Source organism: Sphaerodactylus townsendi, linkage group LG16 (genome assembly GCF_021028975.2).
Source record: "Sphaerodactylus townsendi isolate TG3544 linkage group LG16, MPM_Stown_v2.3, whole genome shotgun sequence".
NCBI lineage: Eukaryota > Metazoa > Chordata > Lepidosauria > Squamata > Sphaerodactylidae > Sphaerodactylus > Sphaerodactylus townsendi.
The window spans coordinates 1353168-1372445 of NC_059440.1; the positions used below are offsets into that span (position 1 = coordinate 1353168).

The 19278-nt window shown below is 56.1% G+C and overlaps 2 protein-coding genes across 2 annotated transcripts in view; one reads left to right on the forward strand and one right to left on the reverse strand.

Moving 5' to 3' along the window:
- NLK (nemo like kinase) overlaps positions 1 to 19278 on the reverse strand; it is a 543928-nt gene that overhangs the window by 77388 nt on the left and 447262 nt on the right. The gene's annotated exons all lie outside the window — the stretch shown is intronic.
- Positions 11520 to 19278, forward strand: part of MNT (MAX network transcriptional repressor) — a 57114-nt gene continuing 49355 nt past the window's right edge. Inside the window, exon 1 of the mRNA XM_048518844.1 lies at positions 11520 to 11918. Within this exon, the coding sequence (XP_048374801.1) occupies positions 11792 to 11918 (127 nt within the window). The 5' untranslated portion in view covers positions 11520 to 11791. The remainder of the gene's footprint in view (positions 11919 to 19278) is intronic.

Sequence of the window (19278 nt, forward strand, 5' to 3'; positions counted from 1 at the left end):
CCCATAACTATTATGACCTCCCTAGCCAATACTGCTAAACACACGCGCATTTTGGCCGCGCCCTAGTGGACTCTGGCCTCACTGCCTCATGAAGAAGAAGAAGAAGAAGAGTTTGGATTTATATCCCCCCTTTCTCTCCTGCAGGAGACTCAAAGGGGCTGACAATCTCCTTGCCCTTCCCCCTCACAACAAACACCCTGTGAGGTAGGTGGGGCTGAGAGAACTCCGAGAAGCTGTGACTAGCCCAAGGTCACCCAGCTGGCATGTGTGGGAGTGTACAGGCTAATCTGAATTCCCCAGATAAACCTCCACAGCTCAGGCAGCAGAGCTGGGAATCAAACCCGGTTCCTCCAGATTAGATACACGAGCTCTTAACCACCTGCGCCACTGCTGCTCCAGGTGGCTGAACAGCTAGGGCTCGAGCGCATTGCCTTAGCCCAGGGGTAGGGAACCTGCGGCTCTCCAGATGTTCAGGAACTACAATTCCCATCAGCCCCTACCAGCATGGCCAATTGGCCATGCTGACAGAGGCTGATGGGAATTTCAGTTCCTGAACATCTGGAGAGCCGCAGGTTCCCTACCCCTGCCTTAGCCAAACCCATCCCACTCTCGGCAGGCAAATCCCAGGACATTTGGAGGTAGATTCTCAGAAGCTGTGGCTTTTGGGACTAGGGCGGGGGCCATGCTCAGTGAGGAATATGGCTGTCGAGTCCACCCTCCATGGCAGACATTTTCTCAGAGGGGGGAGAAGTTCCGCCTCCCCCTGGAAGTTGACAACCCCATTAAAGGCACCAATTTTGATCCACCAGCCAAGTGGAATTTGAGGGGGTTCTTTTTTTGGGGGGGGCATAATCAGTGTCTTTCAACACAAGAAAAGAGAAGTGTGTGAAACGGGGATTCTATTGCTGGTCATTTGAATCATGTACAAAGCAACAGACTTTTTACACACACACACACCCCTTTTGCTTTAATGGGTAAAAATGGGCCCCAAAGAAGGGAACTTCTCTCTTCATGAGACTATATACAGTGTTATCTTCATTTTAGAAGTCAAAAAGTTTTTGCAGCTCCAAGTGTTTTCTTTTCCGTGGAAAACGGGTCCAAATGGCTCTTGGGTGTTAAAGGTTGCTGACCCCTGCCCTAGACTAGCAGGGTCAGATGAGGCTGATCCTTTTACTGAGACTGAGACTGTTCTTTTACTGCTGCTAACCAGAATTGCAAGATGTTGCAAGATGGCGTCCGCGACGGAGCTCAGCAGCGGAGCTCCGCCACAATTGGATTTTTAAGTTAAATTCCTCCCAGTTTTAGCCTAGAGAGTGAGTCCTGCCCACTCTCACTACTTTGTAGATGTTTCTTTGAGAGTTTGAGAGTTTGAGAGCTTAGTCGGCAGCTTAGCCGATTTAATGAGTGCAAAGGCTCATTGGACTGGGGCGAAACGAAACGGAACGAGAACAAGACGGCGGCATGAGGTACCTGGCTTCTCCTGTGCCTATATCGTGTATCTCTCGCCTCCCTCACCTCCCTTATCTCCGTCCTTGCGGGGGCTCCGGTTTTCTCCACTGCGCCCACTCTTTTGAACTGGATGGGCTGATGACTGGAGACGGAGTCTGGTGGCTGTGTAGCTGGGAGTTAGTGGCAAAGACCCCCACCATTATTCCAACTTGGACCACGCCAAACCAGAAACCCCGCAGCCGCAGCCGAAGAGAACTGGGCGTGACGTCGGAGGTTGGAGCAGCCTGGTGGCGGCGAGACCAGGGGTTGGTGGCAGAAACCCCCTTTCGTCTTCCAGCTTGGACTTTACCATCCCAGGGGCTCCGCAGGAAAAAAGAACGGGGCGCGGCGGTTGCATCAGAGCCCGTTGCAGAAGGAAGCGGAGCCGCCGGCCCTTTAAGTAACCTTAACGTTGTGGAGGCTGCATTTGTGACGCGGTCGTCCACCCTGAGAGTTTGGTGCCTGTTGGAGGCGAGCGTGCAGGAGGCGGGACAGGAGCTTGTTTGCTTGGAGTGGTGGAGGCAGTGGCGACTGGTTGTGAAAACGACGGTATTGGCCGGGAAAGAACAGATTTTCTCTGCCTAATAAGAACTGGAACCCTGTTTGACCATGACAGGCCAGCTGTGAGAGGGCTGTGCAGGTTGTGATTTCTAGGGAAGGTACTGACACAGATTTATACGCAAGAGAGCAGACTGGGTGGTGTGAGCCCCATGTTTGCTGCTTGTGTTTCATTTCAATCACTAAGCCTACTGGAGAACGCAGCCAGAAGCGACTTGGTGTGGCTTGTGTTGTCATCTAGCGCCCTCCTCTGGCCCCCACTGGTTCTTGCGTGTTCCAGGTGCCTGGCCATTGTCAATTTCTATCTGCCAGCTATTAGTTACATCCACAGCGACCTGTAGTGTGAGCATCGGGGCTGTTCAATCAATAGCTAGAGTTCTTGTGGCCCTTCTCTCCTTTGGTCTTGTATTATCTGCCTATAACTGTGTGATTGTAGTAATATTTTAGCTGTTATAGATTAGAATTAGTGTAGTTTAGTATTAGTCTCAAATTGGTTAGTTGTGAGTAGTGGTAAGTCGACCCACATGAAGGTTGGAGTTTTTACGGCATAGAGCTATTGGAGAGAGGGGAGATAACAGGAGACATGCTGGGGCAATCCATTTATGGGGCTGGGGATCCCAGTGCTAATGGGACGGGGTAAATATGACGGTAGGCGGCGGCCTTATGATAGACGGGCCTGGACAAGATATATATGGATATGCTTTCGTTCGCCTCTCTGACCTCCTCGGCCTATCCCCAAGGAACGAGAGTGGTTGGGTTCAGAGACACCCTGCTTGCCGTCCACTGGTGTTGATAAAATGCCAGGTCCCATCAATAATAAAACCACAGTTCTCCACGATTATCTTGGAGACTACAGCAGATGGACTCTGGCTTGTGTCACCAAACCTGGGTGCGTGAAGGCGCAGACCGCCCGCTTTGGGCGCAGGTGGCAGCCACCAGGTTTCTCACAGTGCTCTCCACCAGCCTCGAACCCAGGGCCGGGGTGGCGGGGTGGCAATGTTCATCCGTGATTCTATTCCCTTTAGGGCTATCCCTGTACCGCAGATCACTGGCTTAGAGTGTTATTCGGCCTAGAGTGGTTGGCCTTTGGAGAGGTTGGCAGTCCCTGCTGGGTGTACCGGTCGCCTAAAGCACACCTGGGGACAGCCTGCCACTCTGGCTGCTAGAGGTGGTGGCTGACTGCTGGCGTTGAGGTTCCCCAGGCTTATAGTCTTGGGGTGACTTCTTAACGTCCCATGTCGATACTCGCCTCTTGTACAGTGGCTGTGGACCTAGTGTCATCCATGGCGACGCTAGGCCTTTCTCCTTAGTAAATTCTGGCCCCACTCATGAGGCTGGCTACACGCTAGATTTGCATCTTTTGGGTCGGGAGTTTGATCTCTGGTCAGTGTATCCTCTGCTGATAGAGTGCCATGGATCCTACCCATTATGCCCTGAAGGTCCGGGATGGGATTTTGCCGCGACCTAACCCTGCTCTAGGGCGACGGGCTGATTGTTATGGCCCGCCTCGCCGGGAGCACTTAAGTGGATCCGACTGGTTTCCTGGAATGCTCTGCGGGATCCTGAACCTGCCCGGCACAATTCTACCGATGCGAGCAGGTGGAGAGGATTGGAATTCCCGGCTCTCGGATGCCATCGGAAGTTGTTGCCCCCCCTCGACGTCCCTTCTGCGCTCCCCGCTCTCGGCCAAGTGGCTCCTGTGGTACTACTGTGGGAGCTCCGCTCTTATGAAGCGGGAACTCAGACGCCTAGAGCGTAGTGTGGGAGGAAATTCATGGCACGAAGCTGCGCGCGGAACATCTTATAGGACGCTTATGAAAAGCTCTGCGAGATGGCGACGAAGCGAGGCTGAAGAGGGACGCTCTTCTCCTCCTCTCCTCGCATCTGCTAGCTCTCGCCCAGCACAATTAAGTTCCGGAAGTGATTCTGGATCTTTAACCTCCTTATCGGAGGGGTCCAGTAAATTCCCACCATTGGCGATTAGTCCTGAAGGCATTTATGAGCTTTTTTGCAGACAAAGTCGACGCCGCCCGCGGACCTTCCCCTTCCCGCACTTTGTCTACAATTAGTGAACTGGAGGCTCCCTTGCCGCGTCTTCTCAGGCCCTTTGTTTCGGCCCAGTTTTCCCTGCTCTCTCGAAGCCGCTGCTGACAGGGCCTTGGCTGCTGTTAGACTCCTACTACCTGTCCCTTTCCTGGATCCGTGCCCCTCCTGGCTTGCGTAAAAACCTGCCGGGAGGAGTTACGACCTCCCACCTGTTGAATAATATCATCAATGGCTCCCTTTGAGCAAGGAGTCTTTCCGGGTGGGTTGAAGGAGGCAGTGGTCCGCTTCCACTCTTTGAAAAGACCATCATTAGATCCTGGAGATCTGGCCAATTACCACGCCTGCATCAATCTTTCTGCCTCCTGGGAAGTGCAATTGAGAGAGTGGTGTTGAGCAGCTTCTAGGGTTTCCTGGATGACACATCGGCCTTCATCCCTTCCCAGTCCGGGCTCGCGTAAGCTGGGCATGGGACAGAGACGGTTCTTGTGGTCGCCATCACAGACACGTCCGTATGCAGCTTGACCCAAGGCGCGATCGGGCGCTTGTTGGTATTGTTAGATCTTGACCAAGTAGCGCTTTGATGTGGTCGACCACTTTACCTTTTGACCTGCACCACCTGGCCAGCCTCGTGGGTGCAGGGCACTGTCCTTCAATGGATTGCCTCAAGTTGCTCCCGGACCGAGTCAGCAAGTGTGGGTAGCGGGGACCAGGCCTCTTCAGAGGTACCCATGAGCTATGTGGTACCCTTCATAGGGCTTTTACTGTCCCCGCTTATTGCTTCTTAACATCTACATGCCACCCTCTTGCTCAGCTGGTATCGGGAGCTTCTGGGCTGATCTGCCATCAATATGCTGATGACACTCAGCTCATTCTGTTGATGGAGGGGGGGGAACAGTCGCTGCCCCCTCGCAGCCTCTACAGCATTGTTTGGAGGCGGTGTCGCTGGTTGGTTGCAGCAGAGCAGGTTAAAACTTAATCCATCGTAAGACGGAGATCCTTTGGCTTGGCCGTGGGCTGGCGAGGTTGGGAATTTCCAGCCGTGTGGGAGGGGGTCTCTGCATTGGCGCCGACCTCCTCTGTTCAAGCAGCCTGGGGGTCCACCTGGATTCATCTCTTTCAATGGAGACTCCAGGTGGGCTCCATACAACCCCGGGCTGCATTCTTCCATCTTCGCCAGGCCCGACTGCTGGCATTCTCTTCCTCTCTCAGCAAGACTGACCTGGCCACGGTGATCCCAGTGCAACGGTCACCTCCAGGTTGGGACTATTGTAACCGCTTCTACGCTGGCCTACCCTTGCGCTTGATCCGAAGTTACAGTTGGTCTGTAATCATGCGGCGGCCCGCTTCTTACTCACAGGGGGGGCCTTTCGTGATCATATCCAACCTGTGCTGCGGCACTGCATTGGCTCCCAGTTGAGTTCCGGATCATCTTCTACAAGGCATGGGTGTTAACCTTTTAAGGCCTTTACTGCTGGGTTCTGGGACCCTCGTACCTTCGGACCGTCAGATACCCCATATGTCCCTTCCAGGCTCCTCAAGGCGTCGGCAGAGGCCAATTTGCTGCTAGTCCCTCGGCCCCTCTATGATGCTGGGCTGTTCTCCCACCCGGCCAGGGCTTTCACGCCCTGGCTCCCTGCCTGGTGGGAACACTCTCCTCCAGCTGTCCTGCCCCGCGGGATCTTGGGTGAATTCCTGTAGGGCCTGTAAGATCGGAGTTGTTCTCACCGGCTTTGAGTGTCCAGCCTGGATGTGTGCCCCCCTCCCTCCCCTTCTACTCTAGTTCTTGTTTTAGGGTCCCTCCACCATCTATGGGACCCCTCCCCCCTCCTTTGCGGAGGTTTTTAAAATTGGATTTTGTTGCTGACGCTGTTTTATATGTTTTATATGTTTAAACGCTGTATCTATTTTAAATCGATTTGATTGTATGTTTTAGACTGTTGTTCACCGCCCAGAGCCCTTCGGGGGTAGGGCGGTATAAAAAACTCAAAATAAATAAATAAAATAAAATAAATAAATCCCTTCCTCTGCCTGAGACTGTGGAGAGCAACTGCCAATCAGAGTAGATTATGCTAAACTAGGTGGACCAATGTAAAGAAAGTTCAAATGTTATTTAGAAAGAAATACAGCTGAGAAAAGTACAGCAAACCACTTTGTTTACTGTGGGTGAAATCCCCACTGGCACACTTTCCCTTCCAACCTAACACGTTTTTCCTGGACACTCCTACTTTGGTTATGTCTCTCCTCTGAAGGCAAAGAGCCTACACTGGAGCTGAAAGCAAAAGCCAGTCTGTGTCAGGAAGCAGTGAGGCGGCTCCCAGTTGTACGCTGGCTGCTGGCCAGCCTCAGAAAGAATCTTGCCAGACATAGTTCAGTGGATTGCTGGCTTGACAACTGACAGTAGTTCCTTGGATGTTTCTGTTACAGGAGAGGTAACCAGAAATTCAGGTGCACCTCACTGCTCTTACTGTACTTCCAGAAATAAATATTCCACACAGTGGACACACAGTGAGGTCTCTTAGTCAGCCCATCGAATTATTATTTCCTGCTCTGACTGGCAGCAGAAGTCTTTCCCCGACTCTGCTACTTCATTGACCTGTAGAACTCAGGGCCTCGATGTACAGCAATGGCCACTGGCTCTGGCAGCTTTAAAGAGAAAGTAGACAAATCTGTGGTGGAGGAGGGGGTCCATCATACTGGCCATGACTAAAGGGAGTCTCCATGAGTAGAGGCAGCAACCCAGTGGGTGGGCAGCAATTACAAACAGGCGAGGGGCTCTGTGGCCTAATTGCTGACCTTCCAGCCACGATACATTTTTTTTGGTTAAGTCTCAGTTCTGAGGAACATTAAGACAGGCTGATGTGGATGAAAAGGACTCCTTCTAGCCGTCGCCTGTTTTTATGTCCTGCCTTTTTCCAAGGACCACAGGGCAGCTGCATTTCCCTCCCCATTTTATCCTCCTAGCAGCCCTGTGAGGTAGGCTTAGTAGAGAGGCATGGCTGACACTGGGGACCTTAACAGCTGAATAAGGACTTGAACCTCAACTTCTCCTGTCCTCTCACAGCAGCAGCCCAGCCCCACTGACTGACAGGCAGAAGGACCCTCCACTGGGGGGCAGACCAACTGGGGAAAGTGTTTGCTGCTGGAGGGCAGCCATGCCCAGAGCAAAGGGGCCAGCCCTCCCGCCTCGGCTCTCATGTACAATTGAGAGAGCCTCACCAGAATGGGCAGAGAGGCTTCGTTTCCGGCAAAGGCAAGACACTTCCTGTCATGGGACTGTGATGTCACATTACTTCCTGTCATGTATCTTCAGTTCAGCGGGTTCCATCTTGGCCCATGGGGTCGAAGCCTGGCCAGGCTAAAGGTCACCGTGGGCCAAACCAGCCGTTGGCATCGACATTCTGATCTGGGCCCAGAGTCACACCTCAGGGACCTTATTTCCCACGCACTTAGAGCCCCGATTTGGGTACAGGACCATTACAGAGGGGTGCCGAGGGGGCCCCAGCCAAATCAGCCTCAATGGGAGCAGTAGTGGCGTAGTGGTTAAGAGCAGGTGCATTCTAATCTGGAGGAACCGGGTTTGATTCCCCGCTCTGCTGCTTGAGCTGTGGAGGCTTCTCTGGGGAATTCAGATTAGCCTGGGCACTCCCACACACGCCAGCTGGGTGACCTTGGGCTAGTCACAGCTTCTCGGAGCTCTCTCAGCCCCACCCACCTCACAGGGTGTTTGTTGTGAGGGGGGAAGGGCAAGGAGATTGTCAGCCCCTTTGAGTCTCCTGCAGGATAAATCCAAACTCTTCTTCTTCAAAGGAGTTGTCTGCCCATGTAGTCCATTCATCCTCTCCCAGGCTGCCAATAACACTTCCAGGAGTTGTGTTTTTATTTTTTAATCACAACTGTGTAATTTTTTAAAAATAAAATCCTCCCTTCACCCTGGAGCTGAAGAAGCTGGGAGCCCCGGGAGGGGGAGGGGGGGGAGGTGTTGAAAGTGCTGCTTGATGGAGCATCCCCTTTATTGAGGAGGGGGCGAAAATCCTAGCTTGGAAAGTAATTTGTGTAAATTTCGTTGTGCGTGCACAATGACAATAAAAAAATGCTTATGCTAATTTGCAAAAGCAAACCAACAGGCGACTGTAGGGCAGGAATGGCTCCAGCAAATGACCAACTAAACAATTTGAAGAGAGTGGATGGTATTGAAGTATTATAAGTTTAGACTAGGTGGGCGGGGTGTGTGTGTGTCTTTCCAATCTTGTTCCTAACGTTTCGCCTGCATCTGTGGCTGTCATCGTCAGAGATGTATCACAGAGGGAAGTCTGTTACACACTGCGTCCAGTGAGAAGAGGAAGTTTAGTGTGGTATATTGTCCATGTCCCAGGTGGGGAACCAATCATTAAGTGTTTGGGTGGAACAAAAATAAATATATCTCCACAACAATCCTGTAAGGCGGTAGGCTTCAACCCCTAAGCCTGGGCTCTCAGGGGCTGGCTCACAAGTCTCCAACAAGTTACCAAAATACTTGTCTTGGCAGATTTTTGTAAGGATCTGCTGTTGGTGCCCCACTGTGGAGAGCCACGCTCCTCCTCTGCACACACAGCCAGAGCTATACTGGAATGTCGAGAGGTCAGTCAGTGGCAGTGAAGGTTCCTGTCATGCAAAAGCTCTTCCTGTCACAGAACCATGTTCCATACTATTTCCTGTCATGTCTGCACTTCAGTGGGTTCTGGGGTGCAATTGGGGGCAAGGTTAAAGCGTGAATTTGTTTATTTAAATATATTTATACTTTGCTTTCCCCCGCAGTGGGAACCGAACGCAGATTACAACATTGCTCTCCCCATCTCCATTTTTATCTGCACAACAAGTCTATGAGGTACACCAGGGAGTGTGACTGGGCCCAGCAAACCATGGCAGCATGGGGATTTGAGTGTGGGTCTCCAAGATCCTAGTCAACGCTAACTATACAGCGCTGGCTCAAGCGCACACACTCATTTTCTTGCAGATGGTTGTTGAAAGAGAGTGTTTTGCTACAGGACAGCTCACAGGAGAAGCAAAATTTCCTCCTGTGGCCCATCCACATCAGTGCAAGTCCACCCCAGCATTTGCACAAGACCAGCAGCTGATCAGTGTGGCCCAGTTAGGGTTACCAACTCTGGGTTGGGCGATGCAGGGAGACTCGAGGGCGGGGCTTGTGGAGGGCGTGTCCCCCTGGAGAGAGACTGGCAGCCCGCCAAACGTCTACGGTAGGAGGCGAAGACTGGGGAGGCCTGAGCGGCCGGGAACCCCCTCCCGCTCCGCACACAAGCAGCGGCGCCCCGGCGTGCAGGGCTCCGACCCATCCTTGTTTTCTTGCACTGCGGCGCTCCTGAAAACAGCAGAGCGGCCCTGGCTGGAGACCCGAGGCGGCTTCCGAGCCGAGGCCCCTCCCACCGAGCAGCCGCGGGCGTCAGGCCCCGGAAGCCGGCCCTGCCTTCTGCTCACGCTCCGCCCCCCAGGACCCAAAGCAGCCCTGCCCTGCCCTGCCCGCCTCGGCCCCACTGGCCAGGCCACTTCGGGCCCCGGCGCACAGCCCCGCCTCCCCCGGCCCGGCCCGGCGCGGCGCTGCGCGGGGGGCCTCCTTCCGAGGGGCCTCCTGGGCACGGCCGACAGGCGCGGAGGGAGAGCCGAGAGGCGGCGGGCGAGGGTCAACCCCGCCTCGCCGCCTGCCTGGCCGGCTGACGGCCTTCGGGGGCTGCGTGGCGCGGGAGGCCGGGCGCTCGAGCGGGGGCGCCGCCAGCCAGACAGCCCGGCCGCGGGGAGCGTCGCGTCGCGTCGCGTGGCGGGGGCCGGCGGGCGGGCGGAGTCGCCCCGGCCGGTCCCTTTAAGGCGGGCTCCGGCAGAGCCGCGGGCCGCCCGGCGCCCATGTGGAGCCGCTCCATGCCTTGTTGTTCTGCCCGCTGATTGGCTGGCGCCCCGGTGACGTCTGCGGGCAGCAGGAGGACGCGCGGCGGGGGCCTGGATCGCCCGCAAAACCCGGAGAGCCGCTCCGCTCCGCCCGCCCGGGACTGGTGGTGCTGTCCTCGGCCGGCGGGCGGGCGGGAGGCGCCGGGCTGCCCTGGGACGAAGCGGGGGGGGGGAGGGGGGGATTGGCCCCGCCCGCGTCCTGTTGGGCCGGGGGGGGGCGGAGTGGCCGCTGGGCTCGGAAGGCGGCGGGGCCCGGCTGGCACAATCCCCGCCCGGAGGCGCGTGGGGGCGACCTCCGCGCTGCCCGGACGGACCTGCTCTCAGCATCCGGGCTGCTGCCGCCGCGCCTGCCTGGTCTGGTGGGGTTGTCCTTACAACTGCCCTATGAGGTTGGCCAGCGGCATGCCGCTTGTATCGCAGACGGGAACCTGCGACAGGCAGGCCACTGGCGAGCCGGGGGCAGTCGCAGGAGTCCCCGCGCTGCCCTTCGCGCCCGCACCAGCCGCCCGCCCGCCCGCCCGCCTCCCCATGGGGGGTGGAGGGGCTGCTGTATGGGCAGCAGGAGCGCTGGGCACGGGTCGCCCCCGAAGGCTCACTTCTCCCGGTGCCCGGCGCTCTGCTGCGGGGCTGTGCCCCCCCCCTCCCCCCAGCGCCGCCATTCCGCGGGCGGCAGCAGCCGTCGTGAGCACCCGCCGCAGGAGCCCGGGCAGACGGCGGAGGGGCCGCGTAGTAAACACACACACAAGTGCCGACGGCAGCAGCACGTCCCAAAGCCGACCCTCCCCGCTCGCGGGTCCGTGCCTGGGCGGGGGCTGGAGCGGCTGGTCCGCGTGCCTGGGCTTCAGTCCCCGGAGGCGACCACCCTCGCTTCCTTTCGTTAAGCGATCGGCGGTCTGCGGGGCGAGCCCCCCGCCCCATTGACCGCAAAATAGGCGGGGGGGGGTTCTGCGTGACCCGCGTCATGGGAAGGTGCTTATGGCGGCGCCGTGGCCTTGCCCCCCCACCACACTCCTCTGTGCCGCTGAGCCGCGACGTGCTGCTCCGAGGGTGCGCCCCAAAGCGGGCTTCCCAGTGCCAAGGCTCGGGGGGGGGGGGGGGGGGTTGCTGAGCGGCTCCTTTCCAGCCCCCCAGGAGACCGAAGCGGGCGCGGATGCTTCACCTTGCGGGGCTTCCCGGGGGAGCGATGCGCCCCGTGTGCCCCGCAGCGCCCTGCCGTCTCCTGCGCCCGCGCTGCCCGGGCGAAACCCCGCCCTTCTGCCAGCTCCGGGCTGCTCGCCGGCGTGTTCCCACGGGGGTGAGGGGGGGGTGGGTGGGCCACGACTCCTAGCCCTGCTCGGCTCCCCCTTCCCCTCCCCCAGGCGGAGGAGGATGCGCGACAGGCTGCGCGCCCTCCCCCCTTCCCGCCCCCCCCTCCCGCCCGCGCGCGCGCGCTGCTGGAGGAGGCGCTGGTCTGCCGCGCCGCCCGCCCCGCCCCCTGGCTGCCGCTCCGTGGTGGCCGGCGGAGTCCGGGCCGGGTTTGGGCGCGGGCCGTCGGCGGGGCGGGCGCGCAGGCGGCGGCGGAGGGCTGCGCCCGCGGCTGCCTTGTTGTGTTTCTGTTGCGCAGCGCCATCTTGGCCGCCGCCGCCGCTGGTGCTGCTGGTGCTGCGGGCCGGGCGCTCGGCGGGGCTGGGAGCGGAGCGGCGCTGCAGCCCCTGGTGCCGGGGCCGACCCCCGCCCGCCCGCCCGCCCGCCCCGTCCTGCCCGCCCGCCCGCCCGCCGGCCGGAGATGAGCATCGAGACGCTGCTCGAGGCCGCCCGTTTCCTGGAGTGGCAAGCCCAGCAGCAGCAGCAGCAGCAGCACAAGGAGCGCGGCCAGCAGCAGCAGCAGCGGCAGAGGCGGCAGGAGGCGCCCGGTGAGTGCGCGGGGGGGGGGGGGCTGGCTGTGCCGGGGGCGGCGAGGGAGGGGCGCGCGGGGGGGCTGCGCTTCTTCCTCCCTTCCGGGAGACCTGGGGGGGGGCGCGCCGGGGGGGGGGCGCTGCGGGCACAATGGAACGGCCGCCTCACGCTCCTCCCCCCCCCGCCCGGAAGGTTGCGTGCTCGCTCGGCGTTCCAAGCGCGTCCCATTGGCTGGCGGGCGGAGGGGCGAGGGGGTGACGTGTCAAGCCCCGCCCCCCACCACGTGCGCGGCGCCACGCCCTCTGAGGGAGCTCTGCGCCGTCGGCCCTCGGGCGATGCGCGCACACGGCGGGCGGGGGCGCGCCTCTAGGGGCCCGCGGCTGTTGCGCCTCTCCGCGGGACTCGCCCAGGCCCAGCGCAGCCGCCGCAGCCCCTCTGCTCGCCCCGGCGGCTGGAGCACCGCGCAGGAGCTCGCCTTTGGGCCCCACGAGGCACCTCCCCCAACACCCAAGGACCCTAGAGGCCATCTAGTCCACCCCGCACCGCTCGCTGCAGGGCCAGCCCAGAGCCTCCTTCACAAGCGCTCTCGTCCAGCTGCTGCCAGGGAGGGGGACCCCACCCCGCAGCCGGCTCCACCGCTGGACGGCCCTGGCTGTGAAGGGCTCCTCCCCAGCATCCCGCTGGTGCCCTTCGTGCATGTCCGGCTGCTGCCTTCCTCCGAGGACGTTGCCTGCTCTCTAGACTGAGCCTTCCTCGGGGGACGGGGTTCCTCCTCCTGGTCCCTCTTCTCCGCCTCCCCCCCCCCCCGCATTCTGCCACGTGCCTTTTGAAGCCAGGCCTCCAGAAGGGCCTGCAGGACTCCAGGTGCCGCCTGAGCCGTGGGGCGCGCAGCACGACTAGGAGGGGGGTGTGCTTCTGTTCAGGCGCCCGGAGCCCTTTTTTTGCCCCTGCATCACACTGGCTCTTTCGTCCGCCCGTGCTCCTAGGACTTGTTCACACAGTGTTATCCGGACGTTCATCCTTCATCCAATGTGGAGACACCAGTGTGATGCTTCTCATTTTTGTCACCCAGATGTCACTGCTGCAAAATATGTGCGGGGAAGGTGGGCACGCAGCGCATCACTCATTCTAATGTCTGATTACCAACTCCCCTTTATTTTTTATCCAGGTCTTACTATTATGCATATCTAAACATAAAATGCATGCTTTTATTTTTAAAGTTTCCTTTCCTCAAAGGACATATCTTTGCAATAGGTCACTGCAAGATTGCTACAAATACAAAGAAGTGATTAAGTTCTGATTTTTCCACTTGTTCTGGAACAAAGGGGCTAAGATTTTGCTCCAAGCCCTTACGTATATGATTGTGATATTATTCTCTGGAATCCACTCCTTACTGTGTATACCAGGAGGAGATCAGTAGCCCTGCATGTGAGTCTAAAAAAGTTACTAGTCCACTTGAGTTTCCCTTTCTCCCTCAATACATTCATTTAGGATGCTTGCTTACTTCACTGAATAAGTTCTACTTTGCCCAGTAGAGGTTACTCCCCACAGTGGAATAGTGGTAGCCTAAGAAGCCAAGCTAAAGCTTTCCGGCTTGGTGGCTCGTGGTCACTACAGGCAAGTGGGAAAAATGATTCTGAGAAATACTCAGTGCAGCCGGGAGGGGAGATGAGCTGTGTAAGCTGCCTGCGGAGTGAGACACATCCAGCCTCTGCCCTGAATCCCTTTCATGGTGGTCGTTTCAGATTCCCTGGGTTCAGGACACGTTCTGGGCTGGAGCCCCCTTTTCCGAGTGCATCCTGCTAGTAGTCAGGCTTGGCTCACAGCTGGCCAGTTGTTGGTCACTGCTCTAGGCCTTGGCTCATTTTCCTGTGATCTGCATGTTTGTTTAGAACAGGAGAACCCAAGAAGTCCTGCCGGATCAGGCCAGGATGTGTTCTAGCCCCCAGTGACTTTCACAAAGCCCCCGACCACCTCACAAAAACAGCAAGCGTTGTTCATCCCACCGGCAGCCGGAATTCAGAGGAACACTGCCTCTGAACACGGAGGCTCCATTTAGCCCTCGTGGCTGAATGTGGCACTTGGGATCAACTTGTGCATTTTTCGACTGGTGCTGCCCTCCTCCTTGTGCTGTTGCTGCGCCTCCGCCTTGTACGGAGCGCCAGACTTTGTGCCCCTGAAGGCAGGAAGCTGTCTTGTGTTCACCTTGTGGCACGCCGTGCACACACATGCTACGCAAACAACGGGACCGCTCCTCCCCTCAACAGATGAGCACAACCTGCTTGACTGCCCTGCCTTTAATTCTGACAATCTGGCAAAGATCTGGAGGGTGCCGTGCGGTTCCCGGGCTGCGTGGCCGTGTCCTAGCAGCATTCTCTCCTGACGTTTCGCCTGCATCTGTGGCTGAATGCATCTTCAGGGGATCTGAATCAGAGGATCTTCAGAGGTTGCCAGCCACAGATGCAGGCGAAACGTCAGGAGAGAATGCTGCTAGGACACGGCCACGCCGCCCGGAACTCACAGCACCCCAGTGATTCCGGCCGTGAAAGCCTTCGACAATACGTCTGGAGGGTGTTTGCTCAGTGAAGCTCTGGCAGAGTTTAAGGCCATTTGCTCTCTGCAATCCTAATGAAATCTTCTCAGAAGGCCTCTGGGAAGATATGCAAAGGGGGACTCCGAGCTTAACAACTTGAAGTATTCTTGTGTTGTTTCAAAGCCTGGAAATGGAGCTTCCCTTTGTTGGCATCTTCTTGTTACTGTAGTTTTAGAAAGGCAGAGGAGTCTTTGGTTGCAGCATGAGGTCAGCTACAGGTAGCGTGTGCTTTTGCAATCTTGAGGGAGGAACCACTGTGTTTATTATGTGTCACTGAGATGCAAGGTAGCCTGACACGTATTATTTCAAGTGATGAGTCATGCAGAGAAAGGTGGAGGAGAGGAAATTAAAGTTAAAATGAAAACTAAAGGAGATCTGATGGGTTTCCCAGTTAACTACACACTAATCCAATTCACCCCACCAGTTCTTGGGGTTTGTGCCCGTGGGGGTTACTGAGACCGCTCTGTGCTGTCTGTTTTTGGTAGGGTCATTGAGGCAGTATGAAGCTGCCATTGGCCCGTATAGCTTAGGGTGGCCTACTCAGGGTCTTAGGCAAAGAGGTGGCTTTCCCAAGACTGCTTTCTGAGATGTTTTACCTGGGATTAAGGCTAGTACTTGGTGCATGCCAGGCTTGTGTTCTGCCCCTGGTGTGTGACGTCTTGCCACGTCACAGCCTCTGCAGTCTGGTATCTTGTTCCTAGCAATGGCATGACAGTACAAAGGGTCTAATTGCCCTGTTCATTTTGCCAGCGTTTGCAGAGGGGTTGTTCTGTCACTGAACATAGAGGGTGTTTGGGGTTTTATTTTTATTTTTTTGCAGCTTGTAAGCCAGTGGTGACGAACCTTTGGCACTCCAGATGTTATGGACTACAAGTCCCATCAGCCCCTGCCAGCATGGTCAATTGGCCATGCTGGAAGGGGCTAATGGGAATTGTAGTCCATAACTTCTGGAGTGCCAAAGGTTCGCCACCACGGATGTAAGCTGTTCTGGAGATGTTTGTGGATGATAAAAGGCTGATGAGGAATTTGATTTGTGCAAAGTGTTGGGAGTTCCCAAATGGTTTGTGTTGAAAACTTCATGATTCATTTAGTCTCTTGAGTTCTTCACAAAATGCGCTCTTTCCCTTCCGGTCGTGAGATAGTCCAGAGGACTTCCCCCTTGTGGATTTTGCCGATGCTGGATGGAGGTTTCCATGTGGGTTAGAGGTGCCGTCTCCTGTGGGCTGAGACCCTGCGAAACTGAATGTGGGAAACACCTTGTGATGTCTTATGGCGCAAGGCTTTGGTGTGTCCTTGAGCCACATCTCCCCACGAGTCCACGTACTTCTTGGCTTCTTACGTATAACAGGAAGGGGGAGGAACACTTTGGGAAGGCAGAGGACACCATGTGAGCTCCCATGTAGGTCATGTCCGCCAATCAACATAAAGTTGATGCCCTCCTGGGCAGGTGGTAAGTTCTTTGTGTTCAAGTTCTGAGACATAAAGGAGAATAAAATACTCAGAAGAGCCCAGCTGGGTTGGGAAGCAGGTCTGATTAACTCAGCATCCTGCGTCCCTTGGGGGCCAGTGAGGTCCCCTGGGAGGTTGGCGCGGGGCGGGGTGGGCGTGGGCCCACGGGACCATCTATAAATTTTGTTGAATCCTTTTTAAAGCCATCTGACCTATGCATCTTAAGGCAGTGGATTCCAAAAGGCAATTATGTGTTATCATAGAGGTTTTCTTTCTTCTTCCTTTTTGGAGATCGAGCGACCAGAACTGTGCACAGGTTTCCAAGTGTGGAAGGGCATTATGATGCTGGCAGTCTTATTTTCAGCCCCACAAAACTGGAGTGTGCCATGAGAGCCTCGGGAGGGATGAAATACTCAGCTCCTGCTGGTGGCCAAAGGGAGAAATGATGCTGGTCTCTTGCTTCTCCTTGGAAGCATCTCCAGTGGCTTGTTGAAGAGGTTCCTGCCCTGTGGCCAAGTCTGGAAAGCCAGTGGCATGCGCTGTGTGGAGGGTCCCGAAAAATATGATCTCCTACTCAAATGTGATGGCCCTTCTGCCCTATCAGAGTTCTGCCGCTTCATTTGGCAGGCCTAGCAGTGCTCTATTGCATTGTATTGATTCTGGGCGCATAACGTTTTTGAATGATGCCTGCAGCTCTTTTTTCTCTTGGAGATTCCTATCATTTCTCCTCCACCCTTCCTCGCTGGACTTTAGCTTGAGAGATCCAAAGTGTCCTTATACTGTGCTTGCATCGGGAGGGTTTCTTGATTCTGCACCAAAGTACGCAGATGCAGAACTGGAACAGGGCACAGATCATGTGGAATCTGGACTACCATTGGCTTGAAAAAGGAAATTTTGTGGTCCTTAAGAATCAAAAGACAGGCTTGTGAGCCTGGAAAACCCAGGAGAGCGAAGTCCAGGAATGGCTTTTCTGTGCTGTGCAGGACCATCTGCCTCACTCCTGAGGCACAACCTCCCCCCCGCCCCCGCCCCCCAGCACAAATCACACTTGTTTCATTGTGCAGATCAACGATGCCTGCCAGTGGCAGAATTCCTTATCATGGTGTAGGATTTCAGTTGTCATTTCCCCCACCTTCCAATTCTGCTCGATGCGGTTAACTACCTCCGAGGGTTGCCTTTTTCTGTTGTTGTCATTTTAGTCCCACCCCTGAGATTCCGCACCACAGACGGGACGTGCAGTTGCGTCATGGATGCTCGGCCGCTGGGTCGGAGGTCTCGGCACGTGGTGCTCGAGGGGGGGCCAGGCTTGGCGTGGGTTTCTGGCTGCAAGCCAGTTGCCCTGTTGTGTGGGTGGGCAGGCGGGGGGGGCGTTTGAAAACTGGCCCAGGGGCTCAGCCGTGGGGGGTTTCCCTTTGCAGCCTCTGGCAGCCTCCGTGGTTTTCTCGGTCCTTTGCCCAGCGTGGCGTAGCTGGTCTCGGGGCGAGGGGCAGCAGTGGTGAAGGCGGAGGGGGCGTCCTTTCTCTGGTCCAGGGGCCAGGGGTTTCTGGGAAGCTGCCATGAACTATATTGTGAGTGACCTTTGGCTGTTCCTTCTCTATAATTTGTACAGACCTCACAAAGTTGTTGTGAGCAGAAATGGAGGAGGAAAGGTCCCTGGAGATTTGGGGGGGTTAAGGTCGTGCTTGGGGAGGGGAGGGGCCTCTGAAGGAGTCTGGCCTCCAAAGCAGCAGCTTCCTCCCAGGGAACGGATCTCTGCCATCTGGATAGCCGTTGTAACCCCACATGATCTCTAGCCCCACCTGGAATTGGGCAATCTTACGGCTGGCGGCAACCTCTGGGTGACTTGATTCTGCTTTGGGGGCCAGGGTCTATTGGCATTATAGATCTCTGAAATCCCTTCTTCCCGAAAACCCCAACCCCTCAGGCTCAATCCCCCAAATCCCTGGAGTTGTTCACCCTATCCCCTACTGTCTTATGTTCCCACTGCCTGGCTAGCCGTGGACCAGTTGTGTGGCGCTGACCACTTTGCATAGTAGGGAGTCCTCAGGGACTGGTGTCGTGGCCCTTGGTCCCCTTCCCCTCACGATTTCTCCTTCTGCCATCCTGGAAACCCACAGACACCCCCTCCCCCTCCCCCTTTCCCTGTCTCATTCTTTCCTCAGTCGTTCACCAACCTACCTTTTATTGGTCTTTTATCTTCAGCTGTATTTATTGTTTATTCACTTCAGAATAGCACCGGGGAACACAGCCAGCGATCTCGAACTATTAACTGAACCCCAACAGAGATGGATTATTACAAGGGCCAGATGCAATACTTTTCCATCTGCTGTTACAAAGGGTCACTACTTATCTATCCCTCTCCAGGATCTGGTTTGTCCACACTGTAAAAACCAAAGGGAGACTCTTGCTTACATTATGACACGTGGGTATTAGGAATTTCTCTCCTTGGCTGGCCCTAGACAAACCTGAAAGAGACTCCGGCAGTTCTGCTGTGGAGCTTCTGTTAAACAATACAGATGTTTGCTCTTGGAAAAAGTAGCAACATTTATTTTACGAGTGACAGAACTTTCTAAGTAACGTCCAATGCTAGATACAGTTTCTCTGACTGTGTTTTGAATGTATTCTTGTTTTGTACTTCACAGATGTCTGCTAACGCTCTAGAGCCCATTTTATATGCCTAATAAAGGTTGTTGGTTTTTGTTTGCTTATTCACTTCATTTATATTCCACCTTTCTTCTCAGTGGGGACCAAAAGCAATTATTCTCCTCCACCTTTTTTATGCACACAACAACCTTGTGAGGTAGGTTAGGGTGAAAGTTTGTGACTGGCCCAAAATCAACCAGTGAGCTTCCACAGCAAGATGGGGATGGAAGCCTGGATTTTCCAAACCCTGTTCTAAAGCCCTAACTGTGATGCCTCACGGGCTTCCATGGGGGGCAACTGCTGAACGGTAACAGACAGCCCGGCCTAGCTGAGGTGTGCAGGTTGGGTGGCATCAAGTACCCAGAGGCTGCTGCCAGGCCTGCGATTACCAGCCTCAGGTGGGACATGGAGATCTCCCAGAAGCTCAACTTAACTCAAGACGACGGGGATCTGTCTGTCCCCTTGTGGACGATTGTACCCGACTGAGGCCTCTCCCCTTCCCAAACTCTGCCCTCCTAAGACTCTGCCAGCCACGGATGTGGCAGGTTGGCCCCAGTGAGTCCACCCTCAAAGGTCAAAACAGACCTGGAAACGGCCCTGCTCCTCCCCCTTTGCTTTTACTGACAGGGCCGAGCCTTGGAGCCTGTGGCTGTATAGTAGCAGCCACTGAGGGAATCTGTTGCTTAAAGCTG